A 27584-nucleotide genomic window follows, 5' to 3' on the forward strand; every position below is an offset into this window, starting at 1 on the left:
ATTCTGCTCCCCTTCACCTTCTTGGATCTTTTCTTTGACCTTGGAGTAGATCTCTCTGGACCTCATTAGACAATCCTAATCTGGCCTTAGGTCACCAGCAACGATGATCTGTGGGATCATCATTTCTATCTTTAAATTTTCTATCTTTTGAATTTGAATTTCAGCCATTATAATGAACACTGGATAGTGCTTTAGCATTTATAAAACTCTCTCCTAACACATTTAAACCATGTGCTAACACACCAAGATGGATATTGTTATCATCAATCTCATACACGGTTGCACTGAGCCTCAGAGTGGTTTCCTGACGTGGCAGCTCCGGAGAGTCAGGGACTCTGACCTGGACATCTCCCCACACTGACAGATCCAGGGTCCTTCTGAGCCTCTCTTGATATTCACTTCTTCACCTAGAGCAACCCAGGATGGTCGTCAGAACTAACGGTCTTTGGTCTGCAAGTGAACCCTGACCTATTGCTGTGAATTAATTGTTGGAAAAGGGAGTGGCTTAACTGAAAGCACCGTGAAAGTACTTTCAGGACTCCCAAGACTGAAGATTTTATGAACAAAAGCCATTTTGTTTGTTGGTTAGAATTACTTATGTATAGGGGCCCCTGAGTGGCTCAGTGGGTTAAGCCTCTGCCTTCAGCTCAGGTCATGATCTCAGGGGCCTGGGATCAAGTCCCACATCGGGCTCTCTGCTCGGCAGGGAGCCTGCTTCCTCCTCTTTCTCTCTCTCTCTCTCCTTGAGTCTCTGCCTACTTGTGATCTCTCTCTGTCAAATAAATAAAATCTTAAAAAAAAAAAAGAATTACTTATGTATATATTTCTGATTATAAATGTTATGTGCATTCATTATAAAAAGTTTAGAAACGTAATGAAAAGTGAAATATTACCACCTACCAGCAGTTAGAATAACTTAGGATTTTGATGTAAATTGTGTCCTGCCCAAACATTGTATACACACAAGTTGAGCATGTGTATGTATAAAGCAAAGGCAAGGTGATACTGCACATACTGTTTTGTGACTCCTTTTTTTAACTCTAACAGCATATTGCAATATCTTCTCTCCTTTTTTCTTTCTTTTCTTGGACCTCAAGTGCACATTTATGTTCATCATACTCCTCTGTCCGTGGCACACTATCATCACTGCCTATCTAAGCCCCTCCTGTGTTTTATTCTATATTTTTTCATCTTCTGTACTTATTCCCATTTCCTCCTTCCATTCTATTGTGTTTAATACATGTCCTTGGTTAAGTGTTTAATCCTTGAAAACACATAGTTGTTTTGTATATTTCCATGTTAATTTGAATAAATGACATTGAATCAATACCAGTCTATGTCATTAAGTGTAGATCTGTATTACCACGTTTAATGGCTTTGTAATTACCTCTGTGTGATTCTTTTTTTAAAAGATTTTATTTATTTATTTGACAGACAGAGATCACAAGTAGGCAGAGAGGCAGGCAGAGAGAGAGGAGGAGGCAGGTTTCCCACCAAGGAGAGAGCCCGATGCGGGGCTCGATCCCAGGACCTTGGGATCATGACCTGAGCCGAAGGCAGAAGCTTTAACCCACTGAGCCACCCAGGCGCCCCACCTCTGTGTCATTCTAATGAAATCAATTTAACTAGTTTTCTATGTTGGACATTTAAGTTGTTTTTTGAAAAGGTGCGGTGTTTTAAAAATGGTTTTAAACAATGCTGGATGTAACGTCCTGGTATCTACATCTCTGTGGATTTGTGCGATTGCTTCCTTGAGATAATTTTGAAGGGCCACCTTGCAAATAATTCTTCACCCAATTTTTCAGCCCCTAAAGTAGTTTGGTTACGGATTCCTTGGGGTTCCCTCTCACACCCTCCTCTTTCTCTGTTCCCCCCCCTCCATCTCTACTTTGTGCATGTCTCCCTAATGGCACTTAGCACATTCATCTTTGATCTCTGTTTCATATGTTCTCTCTTATCGCTCAGCTGATAAGCTCCAGCTAGTTGTTGACAGAGACCACACAGTAATTAATTGATTCAACAACATTTCCTGGGCACCTGTTCAGTGTAGTCTGAGGTGAACCTGACAATCACTCTGCCCTTGGGGAAGCCCGTGTCTAGTGAGGTGGCAGACGTGCCTAAGGCAACCAGATGTGCTGTAGGGTAACCACACCCCAGCATGCACAGATGTCAGGGTGTGAAAGAGGAAGCCAGACAGCAAAGTCACCCAGACGAGGTGCCTCATCTATGTCTGGTACATGATTTGGAATTTACTAGAAGGCTAAAGGGGAGCGAATGGCAACTTCCCTCAAAGCAAGAGGAACAGTCGGTACACACCAGAGGTTTGAGATAATATAGCAAGTTGGAGCCTAGGGTGGGATCATACACAGGGGTGAGACCAAAGAGCTCTTGCATGTGGGGCAGGGGAGGCCCAGGTGAGCAGGCCTGGAAAGCCTCACTGAGGGTTGGATTCAGAGTGAGGCCAATGAAAGGATTTCACAGGACAATGGCATGATGGATTTGGTGTTTTAGAAAGGTCATTTGGAAGAAAGGTCGAGTGGAAGATGGGTTTCAGAAGAGCAGACTGTCCATGGAGAAGCAAGTTTGGATAATGAGAAAAGTGGGAGACGATGGCAGCCTCAGCTGAGGTAGTGCTGAGAGAAAAGTCGGTGGATTTAGAGGGAGAGTTGGGAAGTAGGGTCTACAAACTACTTCACTTGACTGGTGCTGTGAGGAGAGACAGAGTCCTGCATAACCCCGAGGCTCTGAATGGGAATCTGGGCAGATGGCAGGGCCATTTCCCCAGAGAAGAGCACAGGAAGAGATGTTGACTTTGGTATGGTTGTAGGATTCCACGGTGGAGAGGCCCAGCAGGCAGAGGGAGAGATTGTCTAGCATCCAGGAAGGGCTTACGCTGGAGATTAGTTTGGGGAACCATACTTATCTTTGTAATATAGAGTAATATCGAGTAAAAGATTGTTGAATAACTGAATAACAATTATTGAATTAATTTCTCATCATACTTCCTTCAAATAGAACATTTTACTCTCATCAAGGCACCTCGACACGAGAATTTCAAAGTTCTCTGTATTTAACATGAGTGAAACTATTTTTTAGAATTTTTGTAGAGATAATTTAGGAAGATGGTAAATGCAAACAGCTCTGAGAAAGGAAAGAGCACCAGCCTAACAGTAAAGAGACCTCCGTGATTCTGCTACTATGGACAGACACTTGGATATTTCACTGGCCCCTCAGGAGAGCTGAGTCCTTAACTCTGAGATCAAGGAGAGGGCAGGCATGGCTGAGGTCCAATGCTCCTTGCCCTGGGACTGGGGATGTGCTGGTGACATGGGCGCCCCTGCTCTGTACTTCTCTCCCGCAGCTCCCTGCTGATCGGAGATAAGGACCACGGTCCTTCCCCACTGGGACTTGGCAGCACAACCTAGCACACAATCTGTTGGACAGAAGGCTGTGATTATTAATGAAAGCATTTCCTCTGTTACCTCACAGAACTCAGTGAGGTTCTGACACTGCTAGAGACGACCGTTTCCTTTCATAGAAATTGATGCTCAGACACACAGAGAAGAGTTGGAGAAAGACGCACAGGGGTGTAAAAATAAGATGCGGAAAAGTGGGCGGCTGCTTGAAACCCTCCCAGAGGAAACGCTACCAGCTATTAATCAGCTACACTTCTGTTCAGTGGGTGAGCAGGGAATTAGATGGAAACTTCACTCAATAGTTGATGCTTCAGGCCTACAGGGTCCTCGGATGACTTTCCTCTGTCAGGCTGGACAAGAAACACTTCAACTTGACAGTGAAGAAGCAGGACCACAGCAAAATCCCCTAGGTGTCACCATTTGTGTACTTCTGTTTACACGTACCGGGTGTGGCAAGCGGTGTCAAGGTTAAGGTGACGCCTAGATATATGGGCCTGGATCTTGAGATGTTTGCCTCCCCATCGTCTGGAGCAGCCCAGTTTGCTGGGTCCGATGATGAGGCTAATAATAGCTACTGTTTGTTGAACACCTGCTACTTGGAAGGCACCGTGGGTAGGAATTCAGTGTGTTATCTCATTGATTCTCGTAACAGCCCTGTGCGCAAATCTCATTGTTTCCATCTGACAAATGAGGAAACTGAGCCTCCAGTGTGCCAAGTAGCTGCTCATAAGTCACATACCGTGTGCGCGGCGGGAACATCCTTTGACCCCGGGTCTGCCTCCAGCCCACTTTTTTGTCCCACTCAACTAAATCCAGTAAAAAATGAAAGAGACACTGTGACCAAACAGAAAGGGGAAGGGAACCCACCAGATGGACTGAGTCAGAGTAGAAACTTTCCCCAAGTCCTAGCTTAACACCCTGGCACCAAGGTGGCTTCGGGCTTAGCCGTGCTTCCCAGGTGCTTGAGTGATGTTCTTTGTGCCTGACTAAGGAGGACGAAGGCGGCGGAGTCTGACCCCCTGGGCTGGTCGGGCCACTTGACCCCCTTATAGATCAGAGTTCCTGAGCACCTGCCACCTGGTTACCAGGCGAGTTTTAGTTTAGAACCACTTAGTCAGTGCTTGCTTTGGCAGCACATGTACTAAAATTGGAACAATACAGAGAAGATTAGCATGGCTCCTGCGCAAGGATGACACGCAAATTTGTGAAGCGTTTCATCTTTAAAAAAGAACCGCTTAGTCAGATCCAAGAGCTAATGTCCACCAGCAGCTGCCATCTTGGGTCAGGGCTGTCCCCAGGCAATGCCTTCAGACTCCACACCTGAGCTGCAGAGGGAGCACTCGGGTGGGAACTTTCTGGAAGCAGTTGGGGCAGGCCTAAGGAAGACCACCATTCTTCACAGCCCGGTCACAGGGAACTGGTGTGGCTCATTCTGGTCCTGCAGAGCCTAGGACCCTCAGCCCATGTCAGTGCCCAAGAGTCACAAGCCTGGGCATCATGGCAGCCACCGTGTCGTCCTGCCGAGGCTAACTAGTCAGGGCGCTGCTAGCTAGGCCCTGTTATGGACTTGCCCTATTCCCTCACACAAGTTTCCTAACCTTCCTGGGACGCTTCTAGAAAATGAAGGGGTTAGAGCAGATGATTTTTTGCTCCCTGGAGCCCACTTTGCTTTCACCTTCAGGTATTTATTGTTCTTTCTGGGTTGGAACTCTTGTCACTTGCCCTGACAGGACCTTTGCCACTGCCATCAAAACGTTTTCCCGTTGCAGATCAGATAAGGACTCTGGCCTTGAGTCCCCAGGGATGCAGTCTGCGCCCTCCTAACCTCCCTCCTGTGTTATGCTTGTGAGCCACACCTCGGCAGTCCCACGAGGTTTAGGGCTTGAGGTAAAGTCATCAGAGAATGCCGTAAGAAAGGATTTCTCGCCTTTTCTGAAGCTTCTCTGGTCCCCAGAGATGGAAAGGCCAGCCAGGGATCCACACTCTGCCTTTAGAGAGATGCTGCTGGGGCCTTGGGAGGAGCCAGACTGGAGGGGTAGATAGAGCCATCGTGTAGATAATTGTCCTTATTAGAAAAGAAACCCCCACACAGAGCACTTGGCAACTTCGAGGCCTGGTTTTCAGGGTGGTTTTAACAGTCTCTGGAAACTAGCAACCTAGTTTCATTTGTTTATAGGATCCAAGGGAGGTGGTGATGGAGATTGTTTCAACATCCCTGCTCAGAGATAAACATGTGTCCTGGCTCCTAGGCTTTGGGTGTTTGGTATGGGGACAGCTCGCTGCCGGGGTGGGAGGCTGAGAGCACCCAGCTGGGGTCGGGAGACCAGGGTTCTCATGCCTACTCTGCCATTGGGGTGCCCACGTGATCTTGGAGAGCCTCAAACTCTCTCGCCTAAAATCAAGGGAATTAAAGCAAAAGAGCCCTAAGGCAAATCTTTTCAAGCTTTGGTCTTCTCTAGCTGAGAGATTTTTAATTTATTTTTTTAAGGGTGGGTAGGGTCAGAAGGAGGGGTAGAGAGAAAATTAAGCAGACCCCGTGCACAGCGTGGAGCCCAACACGGGCTCAATGTCATGACCCTGAGATCAGAACCTGAGCTGAAATCAAGAGTCAGAAGCTTAACTGACTGGGCCACCCAGGTGCCCCTTAAATTCCTAATGTTAGTCCTCAATACAGGATCTTGAAACAACATCAGAGGTGTCAGGCAGAGGGAGCGAGGCATCAGCGAGCACTGGGTTATGTCTGCGCTTCTTAGAATGCTTCCTCCTCAGACTGTCTACTTTGATTTGTGTTCATGGTTTTCATCAGTGCTCCCCCAATGGACCCGAGTCGCTTGCTGAAAGTATAGATTTTCTTCTGAGGGAGGGTCTCGTGATGCTGCATTTTTAACAACAGTAGCACTGTCGCACTGTAGCACTGTTCCCCAGGCAAGCTTGGGGAACACCAACTTAGAGCTCTCACCTGGGGACCAGTCAGGTGAACTTTCCTGACCTGGTGGTCCGTTGTCGCTCTGTCCCTTGTGCTCTGTGTCTCTCTGATCTGAGCACCCATCTCATTGTACCCCACATTCCCATGGGCAGGAATGTCTCCTGCCCTCATTTCTGAGCTTTTCAAGAACCACGTCTTTCTCCCACCGCGCCTAGCACAGAACCTTTCTCGTAGACAACACCTGCAAATGTCTGCCAAGTTGAGTTGCCCAGAGCTAACTGGGCCGTGGGTCATTATTGATGCAAACCGTTCCATCAAGAAGGAGAAGAGGGGCTGGTAAGAGCTTGTGGAGAAGTGTCACAGAGAAGACAGCGTTGGAACCCAGCCTGGCTGTTTGGACAAGTGGGAAGGAAAAGAAGGAGTCCTCTAGGCGGGAGACTAAGCATGACCAGGCCTGTCTCTTCCAGTTATTTCCGTGTACAAGTGAGGAGCCCAGGGCTGAGAGAGAGCACCCGCTGTATTCAGGGCTGGCCCCGTAATCTGACACTACAGCCGGCTCTGCTCTGCCTGGCTCTGTACTGGCTCAGCCTCCACCTGAGCCCCGGAAGTCCTCTCTGCCTCCCCTCGAGCTGTACCTCCAGGCCTGTTTCCGCACTGCGGGGCTTAGCCTGTTGTGTATCCGCATGAGTGCCTGGGCCTCTCCATCTCGACCCCCAGGCTCTGCACGAATCTCGCCAAGGTTCAGCCAGGCTCATGACCGGATTACCTGGAAGAAACCAGGCCTGCTGGTCTGTGCACCTCCTCGCACTCAGCGGGCCCTGCTGTGTTCGGGGAGGCCGGCCTTCGATACCGGAGCGGGTAAAGGACAAGCTTGGGCCGGCACACTCATGCACATACACAGGTGCTCCTTGAATTCTCTCTCTCTGAGACGCAAAGGGTTTGTGGAGGAACGAAGCGCATGGGCGCCCATTGCCTCCCCTGGCCGGCCTTTCCCTCCTACAGGAAGTCTCCCAGATCTGTGCTACGCGCGCTCATTCACGCCCTGGTTCCTCGGCTCTGCAGTTCTGCTATTGAGGCTAGGTAGGAAGTGGAAGAGAGAGGCAGGCAAGACTCAAGGCAGGCAGGCCGGTGAGAAAGTGTTTGCAGAATCCAGGCAGGAGAAGATGGTGGCCTGTGTTAGGAAACCAGTGGGGTTCTGGAGAACGACTGTGTTTTTTTGTTTTTTTTTTAAGATTTTGTTTATTTGTTTGACAGAGAGAGAAATCACAAATAGGCAGAGAGGCAGGCAGAGAGAGAGGGGAAGCAGGCTCCCTGCTGAGCATAGAGCCGGATGCGGGGCTCCATCCCAGGACCCTGAGATCGTGACCTGAGCCGAAGGCAGAGGCTTAACCCACTGAGCCACCCAGGCACCCCTGAAGAATGACTTCTGTTCTGTACGAAGCTTTCTCTGCTGGTTGAGCTAAGACAGAGTACCCATTCCTCTGAGCTTCAAAGCCCTCATCAGTAAAGAGGGGGTGGTAATAACCTCTTTCTTACTGGACATGGGTCCAGTTACATGGGTAACTGTTGTCGCACGGAGCCTTTTGTAAACTATTGAGTATAAAAATGTGGTCTTGGGGTGCCTGGGTGGCTCAGTGGGTTAAAGCCTCTGCCTTTGGCTCAGGGTCCTGGGATCGAGTCCCACATCGGGCTCCCTGCTCAGCGGGGAGCCTGCTTCCTCCTCTCTCTCCCTCTCTCTCTCTCTCTCTCTCTCTCTCTCTCTCTCTGCCTGCTTGTGATCTCTGTCAAATAAATACATTAAAAAAAAATCTTTAAAAATATGGTCTTTTCTGGGTATCCTTGGGAAGTTGGTGCTAGGCTTTCCTCACCCATGGGCTCATTTCTGCTTCTTTTGCCCACACCAGATCTCCCCCATCAGGCCTGTTCCTTGGCTAACACTGAGTCTCTCTAATGCCATGCAAACCATGAGAAATCATTTGGGTTGGGGCTTGGCAGGTTTTTATCTTATAACCCGGAATGCTAGCTTTAAAATCATACACCCCCATGTCTGTCCCCTCCCTTCTTAGGAAACAAATATTCAAGCACTGACGGGTACCCAGGTGAAAAACCCACAGAGCCAACATGTGTATACTCTTTCGAGACAAGCCAATTTGAAGTCTGTGACTCATCTTTTCAGCTTTACAGAACTTCAGCTGCTGATCAGTGAACAGTGCGGTTGGAAGGGCTTAAAGGTCATTTGGTCCAACTGACTTATTTTTCAAATGGGGAAACTGAGCAACGGAGGAGGAAAGGATCTGGCTCAAGATCACAGAATGAACTAGAAACAGAACAGGAATTACCTGCCCCCCTTCTACACACACACACACACACACACACACACACACACATACACATATGGATTCTTTTATTTTACTTTATGTGTGTCATGAGATCTTTTTATTGGAATGCGATAAGTTTTATGGTCATGTTTCCCCTTTCTGTTGTCCTGGGCCCATAATGAGAGACACCGTGGGCCTCTCTCACGGTAGTTCCAGGACAGAGGGGGCAGAGGTAGGGCATCTTAACCTATCCCTGCTTTCCTTCATGCATCCGACTTCACTAAGCACCACCTTTATGCCGAATCCTGAGGATATTGGCTTTAAGATGTTCAAAATTTAGTGATGAAGGCAACAACAAAAAAACAGTCTCCGGGTGGGCAGGCGATTTTCCGTACGGTGAAATGAAAGATCCCTCCCATCTGTTGCCTGAGTGTTATATTTATACGCATGATGGCACTGACTCTTCTCCTATACAGATTACTATGAGACTGATTCTCCCAGAAAGGAACGTACTCAATACCACAACTTGATGAAGACCAGTGCCAAGGTCCTTGAGTCCCTACCTCACAGTGGTTCGGGGCCCTTCATTCATTCTTTTCCTCAAAAAATACTCGTCGAGCACCTAGTCTGAGGTAGCAGGAATGCAAACAAATAAAAGACAATCCTCTCCTCAAGAAACTAACAATCCAGTAGAGAAATAAATAATGACCAGGGAAGCTTTTACCAGGGAGTGGAGATTCCTTGGAGAAAGGACGCCTCCATCAGCCTTGGAAAGTCCGCAGAGGTTTCTCAGAGGGGGCGGTGTGTGAGCTGAGGCTACGTAAAGAAAGAGGAGAAGCCTGCTGAACAAGTGGAAAGACAGATGGGCAGCAAATGAGGATGTGAGTAGGCAGGACAAGCGCCAGGCGAGGGAGAAGGGGCCACATCCTGCAGACAATGAGAAGTGTTGACAGTTTTAGGGAGAGGCTCAGATGGTAACAACAAAAAGATGGTAAGGTTTGTATTTGAGAAATTCTTTCAGGCAGCCATGCAGAAGGTGGGCTGGAGTCAATCAATCCAAACAGGGTCTGGCCAGAACTTGATTTTCCCCGTGATTCATCTCACCGCCAGGCACACCTGGCTGATAGTGGCTGACCATGACCCGTGACCGGGAAGCACGATGGGAGGCCTGTGAGTCTCCAAAACTGTGATTCATGGTCCTCACCGTGTTCCCTGTGTGAGGCCAGCCTCTTTTTTTTCTTTTTCTTTTCTTTTCTTTTTCTTTTTTTTTTTTTAAGATTTCTTATTGGAGGGTGCATAGGTGGGTCAGAGGGAGAAGGAGAGAGAGAATCTAAGCAGACTCCACGCTGAGCACAGAGCCTGTTGCGGGGCTTGATCTCGCAACCCTAAGATCAGGACTTGAGTCAAAACCAAGAGTCAGGGGCTCAGCTGACTGCACCACCCAGGCGTCCTCATGCTGTTGACTTTCTAAAGGCATTTGGGAGAGGCAGTTTTTAATAACACTTAATCCACTTTCCCATCACGAATACAAACTCACTCTAGCTTATGGTTTTAGTTAACTCCAACAGTCTTTTCCAAAATAGGGCCTGGCAAAGTGACGGGTCCTCCTCTCTTCTCTTCTTTCATTGCCAAGAGGCACTGATTCAGCCTCACAAACCTTCCTGCATTTGCTCCTCCCGTTCCTCCTCAGATGCCTTCCATCCACCAGTCTCGATTGTGTACTGGAGTCTTACTAATCCAGGTTCAAGTTCTGGTTCTGCCACACACTACTTGCATGGTCCTGTACAAGAGAGCTGCCCTAATCCTCATTGCTGAGCTGTCATAGGGTTAAAGATTGAGGGCATAAAGTTCTCAACACAGTGCCTGTCCCACAGCCAACACTCAGCATTCAGCAGCTGTTATTGTTAGGGGAGATTCTGGTTCAATAATGAAAATTTGTAATTCTCGACTGTAGACGACAGAGAAGTCTGGTAATACACCCTTTGATTAGCAGGATAACCACGGATTACAGTTTTCTCACCCAGATTAATTAAACTTGACACCTGAGTACCCAACTTGATTTCCATATCCAGCTGGGGGATCCCACAGTACCTATAATCAAGAGACAGTTGCTAATAAGAGACATGGAGCTTGAAATTAAGAGCAAAAATAAGTAGAGATGCTCCACGATAAAGGGCATAGTTGCTGATCCTCGGGTCCCTTGCTCAAACAGAAGAGCTTGGAAGACAAATGGGCATTTTAATTATATCCTCTCATTGTGTTAGATTGCGATGATGCGATGAGATAGCTTTCCTTGGAAGTAGCAAGAGTGGTTTGGTTTCATCACAGTGAAAGAATTGTTCAATGTTAGGGAAGGTCACTGACAATGGGTGTGGAATGTGTTATGGAAGAAGGAAGAAAATTAAAAACAACAAAGTATGGGATGATCCCCTTCTGGGATGATTGCAACTGTAGACCTGCCTAGAGCCGAGGACAGAATTGGTCTCAAACATGTTGAAGGCCTGGATGCACGTGGGTAAGATTTCAAAGCCCAATTCAATTCTAGTATCAGGATTTTGAAGATCTTGTGACACTTTCCTTATTCTGGTGATCCTTCAGATTTTCACTTTTAAATTAACTTATTTCTTGAAAGATTTATTTATTTTTGAAAGGGAGAGAGAGAAGGCAGGAGGGAGGGACAGAGGGGGAGAATCTCAAGCAGACTCCGCACTGAGTGGGGAGCCCGATGGGGGTTCGATCTCACAACCCTGAGATCCGGACCTGAGATATAACCAAGAGTCAGACAATTGACTGTGCCAACCAGGTGCCCCTTGATTTGAATTTTTAAATCAATCTGTGGTTAATTTGTTTAGTTTTCACTTTTTTTTTTTAATTGTAACACCACAACATTAAAGCGAAACTTTAAAGAATCCTCTTTAATTTTTCTGCACTAATACAAAAACTATTTTAATTTTAGAATATTGTTTATCGTTGTGTACCTATTTCTTAATTAGTCCTCACAGTGAATCTGAGAAGAGTTTTGTTATTATATACATTTTATTAAGGAAGGAATTTCAGTGGCTTTTAAGGACTGGGTGGCTCAGTCGGTGAAGGTCTGCCTTCGGCTCACCATGATCCCAGGGTCCTGGGTTGAGCCCCACATTGGGCTGTCTGTTCAGCAGGGCAGTCTGCTTCTCAGTCTCCTTCTAACCCTCCCGCTGCTCATGTTCTCTCTTGTTAAGTTTCTCTCTCTCAAATAAAATCTTTAAAAAAAAAAAAAAAGGAAGGAATTTAAGATAAAGCTGTTGGTTTACATATTTTTAAAAGATTTTATTTATTTATTTGAAAGAGAGAGAGAGACAGTGAGAGCAGGAACACAAGCATGGGGAGTGTGAAAGGGAGAAGCAGACTGCCTGCTGAGCAGGAAACCTGATGTGGGGCTCGATGCCAGTGTCCTGGACACTGGGATCGTGACCTGAGCCGAAGGCAGATTCTTCATGACTGAGCCACCCAAGCATCCAGCAGTTAATTAATATTGCTCTAAGTTACACACATGGTATACAGTCAATAACCTGGCACATAACGGGTATAGGTAACATTATTTTATACAGTTATATTTTTACCTACCAGCAGCAATAATATCAGAATGGAATTAGGTCAACTGGAATTCACCACTCAATCTCTCTTAAAAGCCACCAAGTTTGTCAACATTGACAGCAACGTCATAGGAAACCTCTGAAGAGCAGAGAAAGAGAATTAATTTGACTAATAAAAATAAGCTGTTTCCAGTAAAAAAGAAAAAAAAAGCTGCAACGTTAGAACTAAACCAGCTGAGATTTCCTGCCATCGCCGATCAGATTTCCCCAGTCTGCTTATAATCATTTGCCTGTAAAGCCCTCTCATTGCGTGTGTCAATAATCCCACTTAATATCCTTATAAACTAAATGTGGAATTAGATACCCAGGCAGCAAATGCTGATGCCCTTTAGTTCATACCAGGAGAATATCAACAGTGCCCGTGCACTTTACACGAGCAGCACGAACAAGGACAACTGCCTCTCCGCGGGGTGGTCGACGCTGTGTGTTCGGGGACGCGTGATGCGTGATGGATGGGAATGAGCCCTACAGCCTTTCGAGCTGCTCGAAGGGTCTTTCTCGCTCATCTCCTTTCTCGAATGCCAGAGAGAAGGAGGCCGACCTGGGTGGGGGCGGGGGGACTTGATATGACACGCTAGAGGCTGCTCAGACCTCGGACTTGGCTCTTAATCAAGTTTGAAATGATCGCGGCTAATTGCATTCATTTGCTTTTCTCCAGGCAGAATGGGGAAACAGAACAGCAAACTGGCCCCTGAAGTGATGGAGGACCTGGTGAAGAGCACAGAATTTAACGAGCATGAGCTCAAGCAGTGGTACAAAGGTTTCCTCAAGGACTGTCCGAGCGGGAGGCTGAACCTCGAGGAATTTCAGCAGCTCTATGTGAAGGTAAGTGGTTTTCAGTCTCTGGTTCTCTTCAGACCACGAAGCGCTATCTTCGAGAAACGTCACAACTCCGAGGAGCCTGTTCGTTTCAGCCTGATGGTTTTCCAACCAAAAGGGAAAATGGACGTTTTTAAAAAGGCACAGAGATGTGTTTTGTTCCAGGCTTAAGTAAAGCAGGTTCTGAATAAGAAGAGCAAGTGTTCAATCAAAACACTGACTAGAGTTCAGATGCCGGCCCTGGGTGAAACCACAGTGGGAGTCTCAGACAATAGTGTTTGCGGATGGTTATTGACGCGCCTGCTAATTCCACTATTGCTTGGCTTGTTAAAGGTATCTGCGTCTCTCTCCATTAAAGAGAAAGTGCACGGGACGCTTTTTCACCAGGAAATGGCCTCCTATTTGCAGATAAGAAAAAAAAAAAAAACTTAGATTCCTACCACAGCACATTTGGAAGGGGGTGGGAAGGTCTAGTGCATATCTGGGCATCAAGGTCTTCAACATGGACTCTTAACTCAGCATTTTGTACTGTGTACAGGTTAATCTTACCCTGGGCATTAGCTAAAACCATTCATTGAAAGTATAATCTCTATTGTTGTGGCATTATTTTGGTTCTTCTGAGTTTATCAGTTGGACTGGTTCTAGATTTGGTAAGATCTAAGACATTCCATTTCGTGTCTGCTTGTAGAATATCAGGCTTGTAGAAGGGCATTGTTTTACTTTGAACTTTTTCTGACTAAAATACCAAATAGTAAATATTACTTTCATCCTTTAAATGTAGCAACTGTCAGGGGCACCTGGGTGGCTCAGTGGGTTAAGCCTCTGCCTTCGGCTCAGGTCCTGGGATCGAGCCCCTCATTGGGCTCTCTGCTCGGCGGGAAGCCTGCTTCCCCCTCTTTCTCTCTCTGCCTGCCTCTCTGCCTACTTGTGATCTCTCTGTCAAATAAATAAATAAAATCTTTTTAAATCAATCAATCAATCAATCAATCAATAAATGTAGCGACCGTCAGTTTGAGGAACATGAACTATCCACCCACCCGCATCTCTGTGCGGGGCATGATTGTACCAAGTTCTAACACTGCTTTTCCCCTCCCAAAGTTGAGTGCTTCACCTCGCCTGTGCCCCAGCAGTTCCGTCCTCACACGTGTACAAGCAGCGGCACGTATAAGAAAGCTCACAGCTGCACTGTTCGCAGTAGCAAAGCTGGGAAGCAGCCCAAATGCCCATCAGAGGCTGAGTGGAAAGTGAATTACGATCTATTCACATAGCAAAGCATTTGAACTGTAGCGTCGCAGAAACATCAAGCCCAAAAAGTAAGTCTTAAAATATTTTAAATTAAACACAAATCAGATTTAAAAATATTTTATAGGACGTAATAAAATTGTATTGGAAAGGAAAGCAAGACTGATGGACACCGGATCCAGACTGATGGCTACGTCCAGTGGAGAGGAGGCGATGGATGGAAGGGAGTAGGACCCCATCGTTAGATATAGATTGTATCTCAGTGGTAGCTGTGGTTTGGGGGTGAGTTTGCAGATGGGAGCTTACTGCATTATTAAAAGCTCAGAAACCCCATAAGGACCACTGATGAGTGTCAGGGACCCAGAATTATGGTTAAGCCAAAGCTGAGCAGCCAAGGGCCCCAAGTACATACAAAACTACCTCCTTAAATGTATGTAGAAAGGTATGCTTAGAGTGGCAGGTATAGTATATACATATATATATATAGTATAAGACATAGAGTATATACGTATAGATAGTATAAGATCACTTGCCATTTCTAAGACCTAAAACATGAGTTTTTATCACATGGAGCTTTTTCATATAGAAGTGCTGAGAAATGCTTTTATTATCCAATGGCTATAAATTGCTTTTGCCGACAAGCAGGATGATATGCATTTTCCTTCTATTGTTCAACCACTCTCTTCAGTTTTCAAAGTCACATCTTCTCACATTTTGTCACCCAGGAGTGAGCCTAGCTTCACCACTGTCTTCACTCTCAGCCCCAAGGAAAGTACAGACAAATGAGATTTGTCAAAGCTTCTTTCGTATCACTGGAGGTCATACAAGCTGTCACTCTGTATTTAAGAAAGCTCTGTGTGCCGCATTCCCCACAAGTCTTTTAAAATGAGAGAGACTCGCCTTTGGAGAAGTAGTTGACATGCAGGAAATGAGGTATTTCCTTTACGTGCTGGAGGTACTCAGCACTGGGACAGCACCAGCCTCAAAATGGAGTTGGGGGTGCTGTAAACGTTAGAGAGGGTCAGCATCTTGGGGTACAGCTGATGTATATATACCAATAGCATCTCCCTCCTCCACCTCTCCCGCCCAGCCCAGAGTGGATTTTTTTATTCCAAGAAGAGAGTATCTGACTTTCTGGGTGGAGTTTAGATTCTTGGCAGGCTCTTAACATCCGTGTTCAAACTCAGCCTGTGTTCTTGTGTCGAATCATCAGAAAGCAGGCAAACCCCCCCCCCCTTTTTTTTTTAAGATTTTATTTATTTATTTATTTGAGAGAGAGAAAGCACCAGCAAAGAGAGGGGCAGAGGCAGAGGGAGAAGCAGACTCCGCACTGAGCAGGGAGCTGGACTCGGGGCTCAATCCCAAAACCCTGAGATCATGACCTGAGCTACCCAGGCGCCCCTGAAAACTGGCACAGTCTTCTCCTTCCAGAGTTGTCCAAGGACAGACATAATACAAAGGAGAACTGCAGAGGAAATATGTCACGTATACAGAGAGTAAAGAAAAGACAGCTCTGGTAAGCGAGAAGGAAGAAGCCCAGAGAAAGATGTAGATTATGTAATAAGGCTCAAGAGAAGGGCTGACCAGAAAAGACTGCCTTTAATGCTACTGCAAACTGCAAATATTCAGCTAGGCATCGTCCTTATCCTGGTGAGTAGGCACTTTTCAGTGGCTCCTTCTCTATCAGTGTGGACATGGAGACATTCTAGAATTGAGCCGAGTGAACAAAACTGCCTGTGGCCTCTGCCCACCGTCTGTGTCGTCAGCCTGGTGTGTGTACTCTTACCAACCTGACCCACCGCAGGCTCCAGGAGAGACACTTCGCTGCTATAGAACCCTGCTCTTGGGAAGAGTGGGTTAAAGAAAGAGACCCCTCTGCATGGTCAGGAACATAAACTGTCAACTTTAGAAGGCTTTGTATCCAAAATAGAAAAGAACCCCTTCCTTAGGTCTACGTTTAAAAATGTTTCAAACTGAGGTTCAGAAAAATGAGGCTTAGTATCACAGAAAGAGCGAAGGTAGGACGCAAAGTGAAGATGGGCGTGGCGCTCTCACTGCAGAACACGGCCCTGCCTTGCAACGGGGGTCCACGGAAGCCCCCCATCAGTCCCCTCCAGCCCCTCCAACACACAGCTGCTGGGGCGAGCTTCACGGAACACAGGTCTGGGCACCAGCCTTCCTAGATCAGGTCATTCTTTCGTCCTGTAGACCCTAGTCACCTCCTTTCAAACAACGTAAGACACAGTAGTGAGCACAGAGCCTGACACAGCCTGCCACCAGTAAGTGTTTGTTGAATTAATTATAGATAAAATTATATTCTGGCAGTGTACCTCCTTCTCAGGGAGCCTCATAGTGGAGACATATAGAAGTGACTGAAAGATGGGTCCTGCCTACTCTCCGGGATCTCACAGGCTAATCGAGAAGGCACAGTTAACCCCCATGGAAGGCACAATGACATAAATGCTTGTTGGTGGGGCAAGAGGAGAAAGAAAGGTTCATTTCAAAAGGAATATTAAATAAGAAGATAATGAATGCAGTGATGAAAGGCAAACTTCCTTTTCTCTTCGTCTTTTAGAAGATAAAACGTCTCTGAGTAGAGAGTTTTTACCTTTTCCAAGCTCAGTATCATGTTTACTTTACAAAAATATATTGGCGGAATTCCATTCAATAAGAAATTTTCTAGGTCTGAAGCTTTGGAAATATAGGTCTGCTCACTAAAACTGTTTGTTTGTTTTTTTAAAGATATTTATTTATTAGAGAGAGCATGAACAGGGGCAAATGGGAGAGGGAGATGGACAAGAAGGCTCCCCACTGAGCTCAATCCCAGGTTTCCTGGGTCATGAGCGAGCCCAAGGCAGATACTTAACCGACTAAGCCACCGAGATGCCTCTCCCCGAAACTCTATTGACACAGCTACTCAGAGACAAGTATGAAAACAAATAAAAATAAATGATATCATAAAATTTGCAGTGCCTGAACATTTTATGATAAAGATATTTTAATAGAATAAGAAAGATTTTCTAGTTAATAAAGTATCACAACCATATTCTATAAATCTCTATAGAGTTTTAGAATTTTACTCACAAATTATGCTCTTATGCTTAAAAACCAGTATTGAGGCACCTGGGTGGCTCAGATGGTTAAGCGTCTGCTTCAGTTCAGGACATGATCTTTAGGTCCTGGGATCGAGCCCCATGTTGGGCTCCCAGCTCAGCTGGAAGTCTGCTTCTCCCTCTCCCTCTACTTGTTCTCCCTCTGTCTCTGTCTCGGTAGCTCTCTCAAATGAATTTAAAAAAAAAAAAAAAGAGGGAAAAAAAACCTTTTAAAAAAAAAACAAAATATTGAAAAAAAAATAATAAAATCTAGTGTCAGGAGTAAAGGTATGCTTCCTGAAATTTAGATGCAAACATATAATAAGTTTAGGATTTTAGGCATGTAATCTTTGTTTTATAGAATATAACATAAAACATTTGCATCTCATTTTGCCCTATTTAAGATGTGACTTTGATCTAGTGACTTTGCAAATGAAAAGGTCGATCTACATCAATGGCCAATTCAAACTTGAATGTGTCTCAAAATCACTAGGGCTGATTATTTAATTGCCAGATCGCTGGGCCCCTTCCTTAGGGCTGCTGTTTCACTGGGCCGAGGACAGAGCCCCAGCAAATGGATTCCAAGGAAGACCCCATAGATCGTTCTAATGGAGAAAATCCATGAATGACATTTTGGGAAGTCTAGAGTTTAACCGGGAGTATCCTTGAGTAGGCTCCCAGAATTCTGTATACACTGAGATGGTGTGTGAAAGTTTGTACCTATGCTCTCTTGGGATAGCTTTAGTCAGGTTTATAAAGTGTTCCATATGGTGATTTTCCATAAGAAAAGTTAGGAACCACTAAAGATGTTTCTAACCATGGGCAGGCTTAACATTCTAATTCCCAAGACAGCAGAGCCAGTGGGTCTTAACTGACACCAAGACAAATGAAGAAATATCCCCTTTTAAACTATACTTTTTCTATACAAATGAAGAAATATCCCCTTTTAAACTACAGGAAATAAGAATGATAATTTCTTCCCTGTACCCTGTTAAACTTGTTTCCAGTTTGCAAGAGATGTTTTCCTGATTTGGGGCCAATAATTAAATTGTGTTTTGTCCAGAGCCCCATGAAAGTGAAAATGGGAAGGCCCCAGTGGGATAAAATGCAATCCCGGTTCGCCATCCACTCTCCTGAGCACACCTGTGGACCGGGTTCTCTGGAGGCCCTGAGCCAGTCGAGAACGTCGGGGTTCCTTTCCTTGGCCCACGGTGGTCTGGTCTGCCGTCGAGCAGCCAGCGGTCAAGTGCAGGCTCACAATGTCCATCTACCTGCACCTGTGATGAGGCCCACAAAAGACAAGGATGGGCCTCTGGGCCCGCAGAGGGCTGGAGGGGAAGGTCATATTGAAACTGATCCTCAAAGGAAGTGTGATTTGGACATAAGGAGCTGTGGTTCTGTCTGGACTCTCGAAAGTGTCACTGACTAGAATCCCAAAGGTGGGAATAAAAAATGATTGTGTTTGAGAGCCGCTTCTTACGGCCTTGGCAGGAGGCCCACAGACGGAGCATATTAGGCTGAAACAAAACATAACAAAATGAAACACACAAGGACCCCTTGGCCATCCGGCTGAGAGAAGGTGAAAACCACCTGTGGAAGAAAAAGCTGTACACAGCAGGGGCTCTGACCGTGGTTCTCCTTTCTTGTTTGTCCCTCCCTCCCTCCCTCTCTGCTCTCCTTTGTCTAAGTCCCTTACCTTTGTTGGCACTCTCACTGGTTCTCTCTGACGGTCCGCTCACTTGGCTCTCACCTCGACCTCCCGTGGAAGGAGCCTCTGGAGTAGAGTTCCCTCCCTTCAGGGCTTAGTGGCTGGAAAGTCAGGAGACTTGCTCAGGGCCCAAGAGAGAGCAGCACAAATGAAGACTGCCACCCCCTTGCAAGCAGCATTCTCTCCACCTTGCTGTGCGTCCTGGGTCCTCTTGGCTACATTTAGGAGCAAGCATCTGGAAGCTTCTCTAGTCTACTTTGTTGCGAAGCAGAATGCCTCCAGTGCTCCCTTGTCGCTCCATCCTAGCCATGCTTCCGGGACTAGCTCAGAAGCTTCTCCCAGGAGAGCTGTCCTTGGTCCCTCCATTCTCAAAGCAGGAAGAGTCTCTTCCTCCCCTGCAGCTCAGTGACTTCGGTCCCCCGCCTCCTTCTGCAAGGATATTATGTCTTTACAACACAATTATGCAAGCTTTTCTCACCCTGTCACTAGTTAGAGCCCTTCTCCACTCCCCAGAGCCTACACTGCTCTTGTGTTTTGCCTGAGTACACATAAATCCGGTGGGTTTCACCGGAAGGCTGAATGTGTACCTGCCGCTTCCGCATACTAGCCATGTGACCTTGGGGAAGCCCTGTGCTTAAGCATTTGTTAAATAAATCAACAAACCACTCTAGCTCTCAGCTTCCTAATCTGTCCAACGGGGAGACTCTAGTGAGCCAGAAATAGCGAGTCATCTTGCCCAGGAAAGGCTCATTAGTGGCTTGACCTTCGGCACCTGGGCACGGGAGCGCTTCCAGATGCCAGCCTACCCAGAGACGGCTACCGTGGCTTCTCAACATCGGATTCCAATCAATTTTGGAAAATAAAACTCTTGGCTCAAAACAGATTTTTGGATGATCAGTTTTCAGGGACTCAGACTCTGCTCGTTCCTAAGAGGTAATGAGGAGTAGACCTTATTAAAAATTTGTTAGGCAGAACTATATACAGAAACATCTTAATTCCCTCGGGAAACAGATATTACATAAGACAGAAAATGTCATCCAGATTGGGCTGGTGGGGACGTTGCAATTTTTAGTGAGAACCTGGGAATTCATTTCCATTTGGAATGTTTGCCAACATGATCGAGGGTGCACTTCAACTTGAATTAATGTGCAAAACAAGAGCTAAGGGCTGAAATCTCGAGGAAGAGATGACAATGAAGTTATAGTTCTGGGAAAACAAAGTCCCATGGGAGGCTCCGAAGGCATTTTATTATGGCGAGATTGTCTCAGGGAATAGCTAGCTACCGGCACATCTTGCATTAGAGAGAGCATTTATCCCAGAGGGGTGGCAATGATAACCTTCTCCTGCCTCACAGGCTGTGAAGTTATTTTGGATGGCTTCCACACCTTGGGATTTTGCTTTCCGGTGATAGGGCAGGTGTCAGTTCGAGAGATATCAATGGTCATTGCGGCCATGATATCCGAAGGAATGCTCTTAGATGATACCTCAACTCCTCTGCCCTCAGGATAAGGTCGGAAAGAGCTCTTTCAGTCTCTCAGTCCGCCCACCCCTTATCTCCCTCCATTTTGCACAGGAGGAAACCGAAGCCCTTGGGAGTCAGGGGTCAGTCCAAGGCTGAGCTGCTTCTTCATTGCTTCACACGCCCGAAAGGATGTGTCTCAACTCCAGCCCGATTATAGCAGTTTCAAGCCAGAAGGACGTACTCTCCCTTTAGCTATTCTCTGCAGCTAATTGTTAAAGGACAATCCGTTTCTTGTCGGAAACAGAGCCAGAGAGGCAGAAATAGCCCATTTTTATTACAGAATTGGACTTGAAGACACAAAATCTGTCTGGACCTCTCATTATAAAAGCTGCTTTACATTACTGGATTTTTCTGACCTTTGAGAGGACCGCGGGGGTTTGGATCCGGTACCGTGGACTCACCTTGGTGGGGATCATTTCCTCCCTCCTTCCGTTCGGCCCACAGAGCACTTGCTGGAAACATGCTCTCTGTCATTGATTATTCGTTCTCCTGGCTCCACTGGGAATGGGTCTTGAACCGCAGATGTTTCCTTCTGAGGGTAGTTACGGAGCTTGGGGTTCCATCCTTGTGACCTCCTGATGTTGCTGTCCTGTCACCTGTCCTGAGCTCTAAGTCACTTCTCCCCTCTCAGTTGAAATGCAGTCCAAATGGGGGAGATATTGGGGGGTGGGGAGTCAGGAGCAAAATAGGGCTAAATCCAACTACAAAATGTCCAAGGGCCTCCTTAGGTCCAGTGGAGGAGACTCCCTCTGTAGATGGTAATTCAGAGAAGCTGTTAGAAGTCAACCATCTTCAACAAGCACTTTGAGCAATATCTATAACAAATCTGTAACCAAGAGCCAATGGGGGATGAAGAATTCAAGCCAGACTGCCTCCCTCATTTAAAGGGCTAACAGCCTACTCGAACAGTCCATGTAGAGAGCCAAAAGACCACAGAGAAAAATGGCATTTGTGCCAAAGCTGGTGCAGGTACTCCAGCCTAGCAAATGTCCGTGATGTCCGTGTAAATATCTTCACTGAAGATTTCAAGATACCTTGAAATGCAGATAGGATCTGTAGCTTTGAGGATTTCCTTAAGAGGAGGGAAAACCTAAGCAAGGGCACAGGGGCAGGGGTGGTAAGGGGGAATAGCCAGCCGCTGTTGTCGAGTGACCACCCAGGTATCAGGGGACAAGTGAGGTTGCAGATGTGAGTGGGGCTCAATCACAGAGGCCATCAGGTGCCAGAAAAGCCCTAAAGTTCTGAATCTTGGGGACCAGGTGAACAGGTGCTTTCCTACCAAGAGGTGTTAGACGACCGCAGACGTTCTGATGACATGGCATTGTCTGCTTCTTAAGACACCGTAACGAAGGTCCCGGGCATGAGCCGTTAACTTTCATTTCCCTCGTAAGCATTCTCGGTGACTCAGTGAGGGAAGCTGCAGGAGCTTGCCGTGTGCCCTCCCGTGAATGGCTTAGGAAAGGTTGGCTGAGTTATTCATTGACCATTGTCTGTACCTTGCGTGTGCAGGACAGGACTAAAGACAGAGAGAACCAACAGGTAGGACACCCACGCAAGTCCCCCGCCATCTAGGGAGAGAGATGCCTCGCAAGCAGACAAACGCAGAGAACTAAGTGAGGATGTGGGTCCTCCAGAGCTTTGGGAGCTCAGGGGAGGGGAAGGAAGACGGAGGGTCCGGCAAGGCTTCCCAGGCAGCGGGGCAGGGGGCTGTGATCCTGGGGTGAACTGAGACAAAATGAACGCACTCCCTCCACAGGGCAGGTGGTAAGCAGGAGGTGGACAGGGCCCAGATCTCGGAATGACTGGGACCCTGTTCAGGGGCATTAACTGTCCTTTACATCGCCTGTCTGCCCAGGCTGCCACCCCACCTGTTCTTCTCAGTGGCAGAGGCTCACCCGAGCCCACAGGGCTACTCCAGTTCTCATCCTGGTCCCGGCCCCAGCAGAACGGCTGGCTGGGAGCCCTTCACTCCCTTCGGGAGCAGGACTTCCCTGGGCCTTTGTTTCTGTTATGGTGAGGAGCTGGTGGTGACTTGCTGCGAAGAAGGTGAATTCATTAAATCTCTTGGGGTGACATCAATTACATCGGGTGTGCCGCGAAGCCTCTGGATCTGGCTATGACAAGCAGCACCCCTTCCATCAGGCCCCCTGCCCATCTCCTCTGTAGATGAAATTCCTTCTCTCTCAGCTAAAAAGCAAACTCAACATGTTTGGGCTTGAAATTATAGACAAGCTAGGTTGTCTTATCAGTGTGACTTAACATTGTTTTCAGGGAAAATGGAAGATGTATTTTTGTGATTATATATTACACTAAATGACCAAAGGATGAGGGTCAGATCAGGCATGTTATCATTTTGGGCTTGGATGCCTCTTTCAGAGACCCAGAGGGTGGCTTAGAATTGTGTGAGGTGTTTGAAAAGGCAACTTCTTTTGTGGGAAGACCAGCCTGACAAAGCATTTTTGGGAGGGGGGCTTTGACACCTCTGAGGTGTCAGAGCTGCGAATTCTTGCCCAGGGCCCTCCACTTCCCTCCACTTCCCATGTCTTTAGCTTCCAGAGCCATCGAATGATTCTCTGTATGTACCTTGCAAGGGCTTGATATTAAAGGTGCTCAGTGAATGCTCAAGGTCACTCTTATGATTACTGGAGCCTTGGGGACTGGTGACAGGAGCCCAGAGGTGAGGACTCTGGCCTCAATGTGTGCTTGTGCAGGAGAAATCTTTCATGGTCTGTTTGGCTCTGTGTGGCCTCAAGTGGCCATCTGCTCCGGGGGACTGTCCCTCCCTTTGGAGAGGCCCGCCTTGGCTTATAGTCATGAACACCAGGCTTGGCCCCATTTCTCTGCAAGCCCCCCAGGCTGGCCCAGCCACCACTGCTCCTGTGTGGGAGGAGGGGAAGAGAGGAAAAGAAGAGCCTGCTCCAGGCACAGGTGCCGGAGGGAATGCTCCCAGCAGCGGCTCAGCGGCTCACCGCTCACCGCAGAGAGGAGGGGCTCCCCCTCCCCCCCCTGCACTTCTCTGCAGCAGACATTAACAGCTCAGAGCAGTTACATTAACTCCAGAGGAAGGCTATGGGAGAACAGGACTTCATCTGAACAAGGCGCTCAGGCAGGGTCCCTGGGGCAAGCACACAGGCCCCACCGAGGGCTGACCCAGAGGGACAGGATCCCATTTGAGGCAAAACATCCCAACACTAGATATTGAGGCAGGAGGCCTCAATATCTGTTATCCTTTGCGATCAAGTTTACTGTCTGTGCCAGGGGGCTGTCTCCCCATCTCACACACACACAGTTATCCGGCCAGTCAGGGTGGGGCCCCTGGTTGGCTTTACAACATTAAACACCATAGAAACTAGGCACACCTAAGGTCCTTTCTAGAATAAATCAAAGGATGGCAAGATGCAGAGATGAATAATAAATAGGTAATAATAGCCCGCATTAATTGAATGCTTATTGAGTGTCAGGCCTTGTTCCAAGCACAGCACTCTGCATATATTATTCATTTGTTCCTCACAAGGGTGTATGAGGAAGGTATCATTATTTCCTCCATTTTACAAATGAGGTAACTGAGGCACAAAGTGGTTAATAACTTCCCCAAGGTCATAAACACCAATGCAGGCGGTTGGACCTGACTGCCGGTGCTCTTTCCTAGGTAGGTGGGTCCTGGATGGAAATCTCAGGGGGTCTGAGCCCTGCTCATAAGGATGGTCTGTGTGGTTTATCTAACCATGGTCTTTAATTAAAAACACCCAAGAGGAGGCGCCTGGGTGGCTCAGTGGGTTAAAGCCTTTGCCTTCAGCTCGGGTCATGGTCTCAGGGTCCTGGGATCGAGCCCTGCATCAGGGTCTCTGCTCAGTGGGGAGCCTGCTTCTCCCTCTTTCTCTGCCGGCCTCTCTGCGTACTTGTGATCTGTCAAATAAATAAATAAAATCTTAAAAAAAAACCCAACAACACCCAATAGATGAGCAGTGTGGTTCTAGATGACTTATGGTTGGAATGTGGCAGGGGGAAGGAGTGGGAGGTGTGGCCTCACAGCCAATTCCGTGTCCTGGCCCCTCTGCTGCACTGGGCAGTGGGCAATCCTTCATGCTCCCAAGTCCACAGTTTCCCATTAGAAAACAGAAAACCTGCCTTTCCTGCCCTTGAGCGTACACATGTGGGCCAAAGAGACAGAGTCTGACAGCATGAGAGCTCCTTGTTGGCTGTGCTGGAGTTGGGTCAGTGGAAAACCCAGTGGGTTGACTGTCTCCATGAGGTTGGAGAAGCCCACCCACCACGAGGAACTGCAGCATCCTTCTTAAGGACATTTAATGTCCACACATTATGGGATCATGCCCGTAATGGCTGGCACTGACCCAAGGAGACACGAAGGGGGGGCTTGATTAATTGAGGAGTCAGACACAGTTGGTTACCTACCCAGCGGCCATCTCCCTCTCCCCTCCCCTTCTTCTCTGATTGTGGCCAACCTCCCACTGCAGAAGCGAATGACCCACAGACACACTTTCCTGGTCTGCTTTGCATCTAGGATGTGGGCATGTTAACCGATCCTAGTTGAAAGGGATCTGAGGAAAGATCTGCTGGCGGGGGCGGGGAGGGTTGAGGGAAAGGTTTTCTTCTCACTCGTAGAAAGACTGGCATGCTGATATTTGTGGTGTCTGTGTATGACCCCGGGACAGCTGTAGTGGTGAGAGATGTCACTTCCAAGCTGAACGTGGACAGAAAGAAGCTGGACGCTTCGTGATATCCCAGATCTGTCGGGTCAGTCCCGAAACTGTATCTGGACCATCTGTTGGGTGGGATCATTAACCTTTTATGGTTTAGGCCACCTTTAGTTGGCCTTTCTTTCTCATAGGAGAAAGTATCCTGAATACAAAGTGGAATGGGAATGAGAGGCAGAAATCCCAGTCGTCGTCAGGATGCTGCTGCGGACAAGCTGTGTGATTCTGGGCCAGTTAATAACCTCTCTGAGTCATAGACTCTCAGTTTATTGAAAAGCCTGGTAATTCCTGCCCTAGCTCCCTCAGAACATGTGTGGGACCACATGAAACATTTTTTTGGACTCCCACCAGCTGCTTTGTTCTGGAGATCTAGAAATGAATAAAATACAGCACAAAGGCAGATATGGGAGTGTACTCTGTGTTCGACAGACAGAAGGTCAACATAGCTGAGCAGAAGAGATTGAGGAGCTGAGAGGTAGAAGGTGAGAGGCAGGCACAGCCTCAGTTTCTTCCTCTGTAAAATGAGGGAGAGAACCACATGACCTCTTAAGTTCACATCTAATGCCAGGATTCTAGAAGTCAAGTGGAGCTGTCACTGTTAGATCTCTGCTGAACATGAGTGTCCCTGTACCGTAGGTCACTTGGCATCATAGCAGTTTCCCTGTCCTACAACCCACAGGGACAAGAGACTGTATCTTACCCATCTCTGTATCCCCGGCACTCAGTAAGAAAAATCAGTTGGTTGATAGAACAAATTAATAAGTACATAAAGGAATTTCCTTTATAGGTTAACCAAAATGCGATTTGAAGAATAAACGAAGAGTAAAACATTTTATAATGTGTTATCCAGAATAATAAACCACAGAGGGTCATAATGAACCATTTTGATATAGGAAGTTTAAATAAGCAGAATGGAACCTAACAGGATCGCAACGCATCCATTCTCAGACTCAAGCGGTTAGCTGATTTTCTTACGAAGATGCGAGGCACTTGCCAGCGAAACAGAGCAGCCAATGAACTTCCTTAAATGTTATTTTCCCAAAGAGGAAATGAAAGGCTAAAATGGAAAACTAGAGACGTCTAGTATCAAAAAGCTAGCTGATGACTTGGAAATTAGGCTGCTTACGTTGGAGTTTGTAGTGAGATTGATTGTCAGAGAAAAGTGTGAAAACTGAAAGAGTTTTAGGAAAAATACAAGGGAGATAAAAGACATAGATGGTCTCGGAAAATAAATAGCCGTGTGCTTTCTAAGTAAATCTCACTGCATAGTCAAGGTAGGACTTATCTTTATCTGTATTCTTTTAAAAAAGATTGTGACATGCCTACCAGGAGGACGATGAATGATGACATCTTGTTAGAGCTAATATATTGTGGCTTTATGGCTTGGCCTCAGTCAAATCTCTTGCAGACTCAGAAGCCGGTGCCTGGAGACATCTTTCAAGATGACACAGCTGGGTTGCCAGGGTAACTTGCTGGTTGAGGATCTAGCCAGCATTGGGAGAGCTTACATAAGACAAAACCAGAGGATGTCCTGGAGCTAAGGGATGACAGGAGTTGGGACCATTGTCCATTTAGCTTTCAGGATGATGACAAGGGGGGGGACTTTGGAAGTTGCATTAGCCACCTGAATCAGCTACCTGAATGGAAAAGTTTTAGTGTCCAGACTGATGAGGAATGCCTTGGGTAACTGAGGATCCTGGTTGATAGAGAATTAACATGATATATATCAAGCAAGGATGACTTTTCACAAGAATCAGTCTCACCATTTCCTTATAAAGTTTCAAAGATATTGAAGATGCCCTATTACTTTGTGTTAGAGACACATGTTAATACGCATTTATTGTTCAAATGGATGAATGATTTCCTTGAAGGACCAAAACTCAATTGAATTAATAACTGTCAAGAGGAGAAAATGAAGATCCTGCTGAGTGCGTATGTGTGAGAGAAATTTTATATGTATACACAAAAACACACATACATATTCAATTCATTTACAGACTCATGTGGTTTCAACATGACTGAAGATTGTTTTTCTCTCACAGAAAGTCTAAGCTAGCCTAGCGGCGCTGCTCTACAAGCCACCCAGAACTCATTCCCTTTTCTACTGGTTTCCTTTCCTAGGCTGTTTCTCTGATTCACATGACCCCAAGGGACTCCTCACAGTGTCACCTTCTAGGTAGTGGGAAGGACA

General features: G+C 46.8%; 1 protein-coding gene and 1 non-coding gene across 2 annotated transcripts in view; both read left to right on the top strand.

The window, feature by feature from the left end:
- VSNL1 (visinin like 1) overlaps window positions 1-27584 on the top strand; it is a 99406-nt gene that overhangs the window by 29136 nt on the left and 42686 nt on the right. Inside the window, exon 2 of the mRNA XM_059405180.1 lies at window positions 12954-13120. Within this exon, the coding sequence (XP_059261163.1) occupies window positions 12959-13120 (162 nt within the window). The 5' untranslated portion in view covers window positions 12954-12958. The remainder of the gene's footprint in view (window positions 1-12953; window positions 13121-27584) is intronic.
- LOC132022874 (U6 spliceosomal RNA) lies at window positions 4534-4640 on the top strand. Its single transcript, XR_009405765.1, has one exon. It is a non-coding gene; the product is annotated as a U6 spliceosomal RNA (small nuclear RNA).

The sequence above is a fragment of the Mustela nigripes genome, chromosome 7 (assembly GCF_022355385.1).
Source record: "Mustela nigripes isolate SB6536 chromosome 7, MUSNIG.SB6536, whole genome shotgun sequence".
NCBI lineage: Eukaryota > Metazoa > Chordata > Mammalia > Carnivora > Mustelidae > Mustela > Mustela nigripes.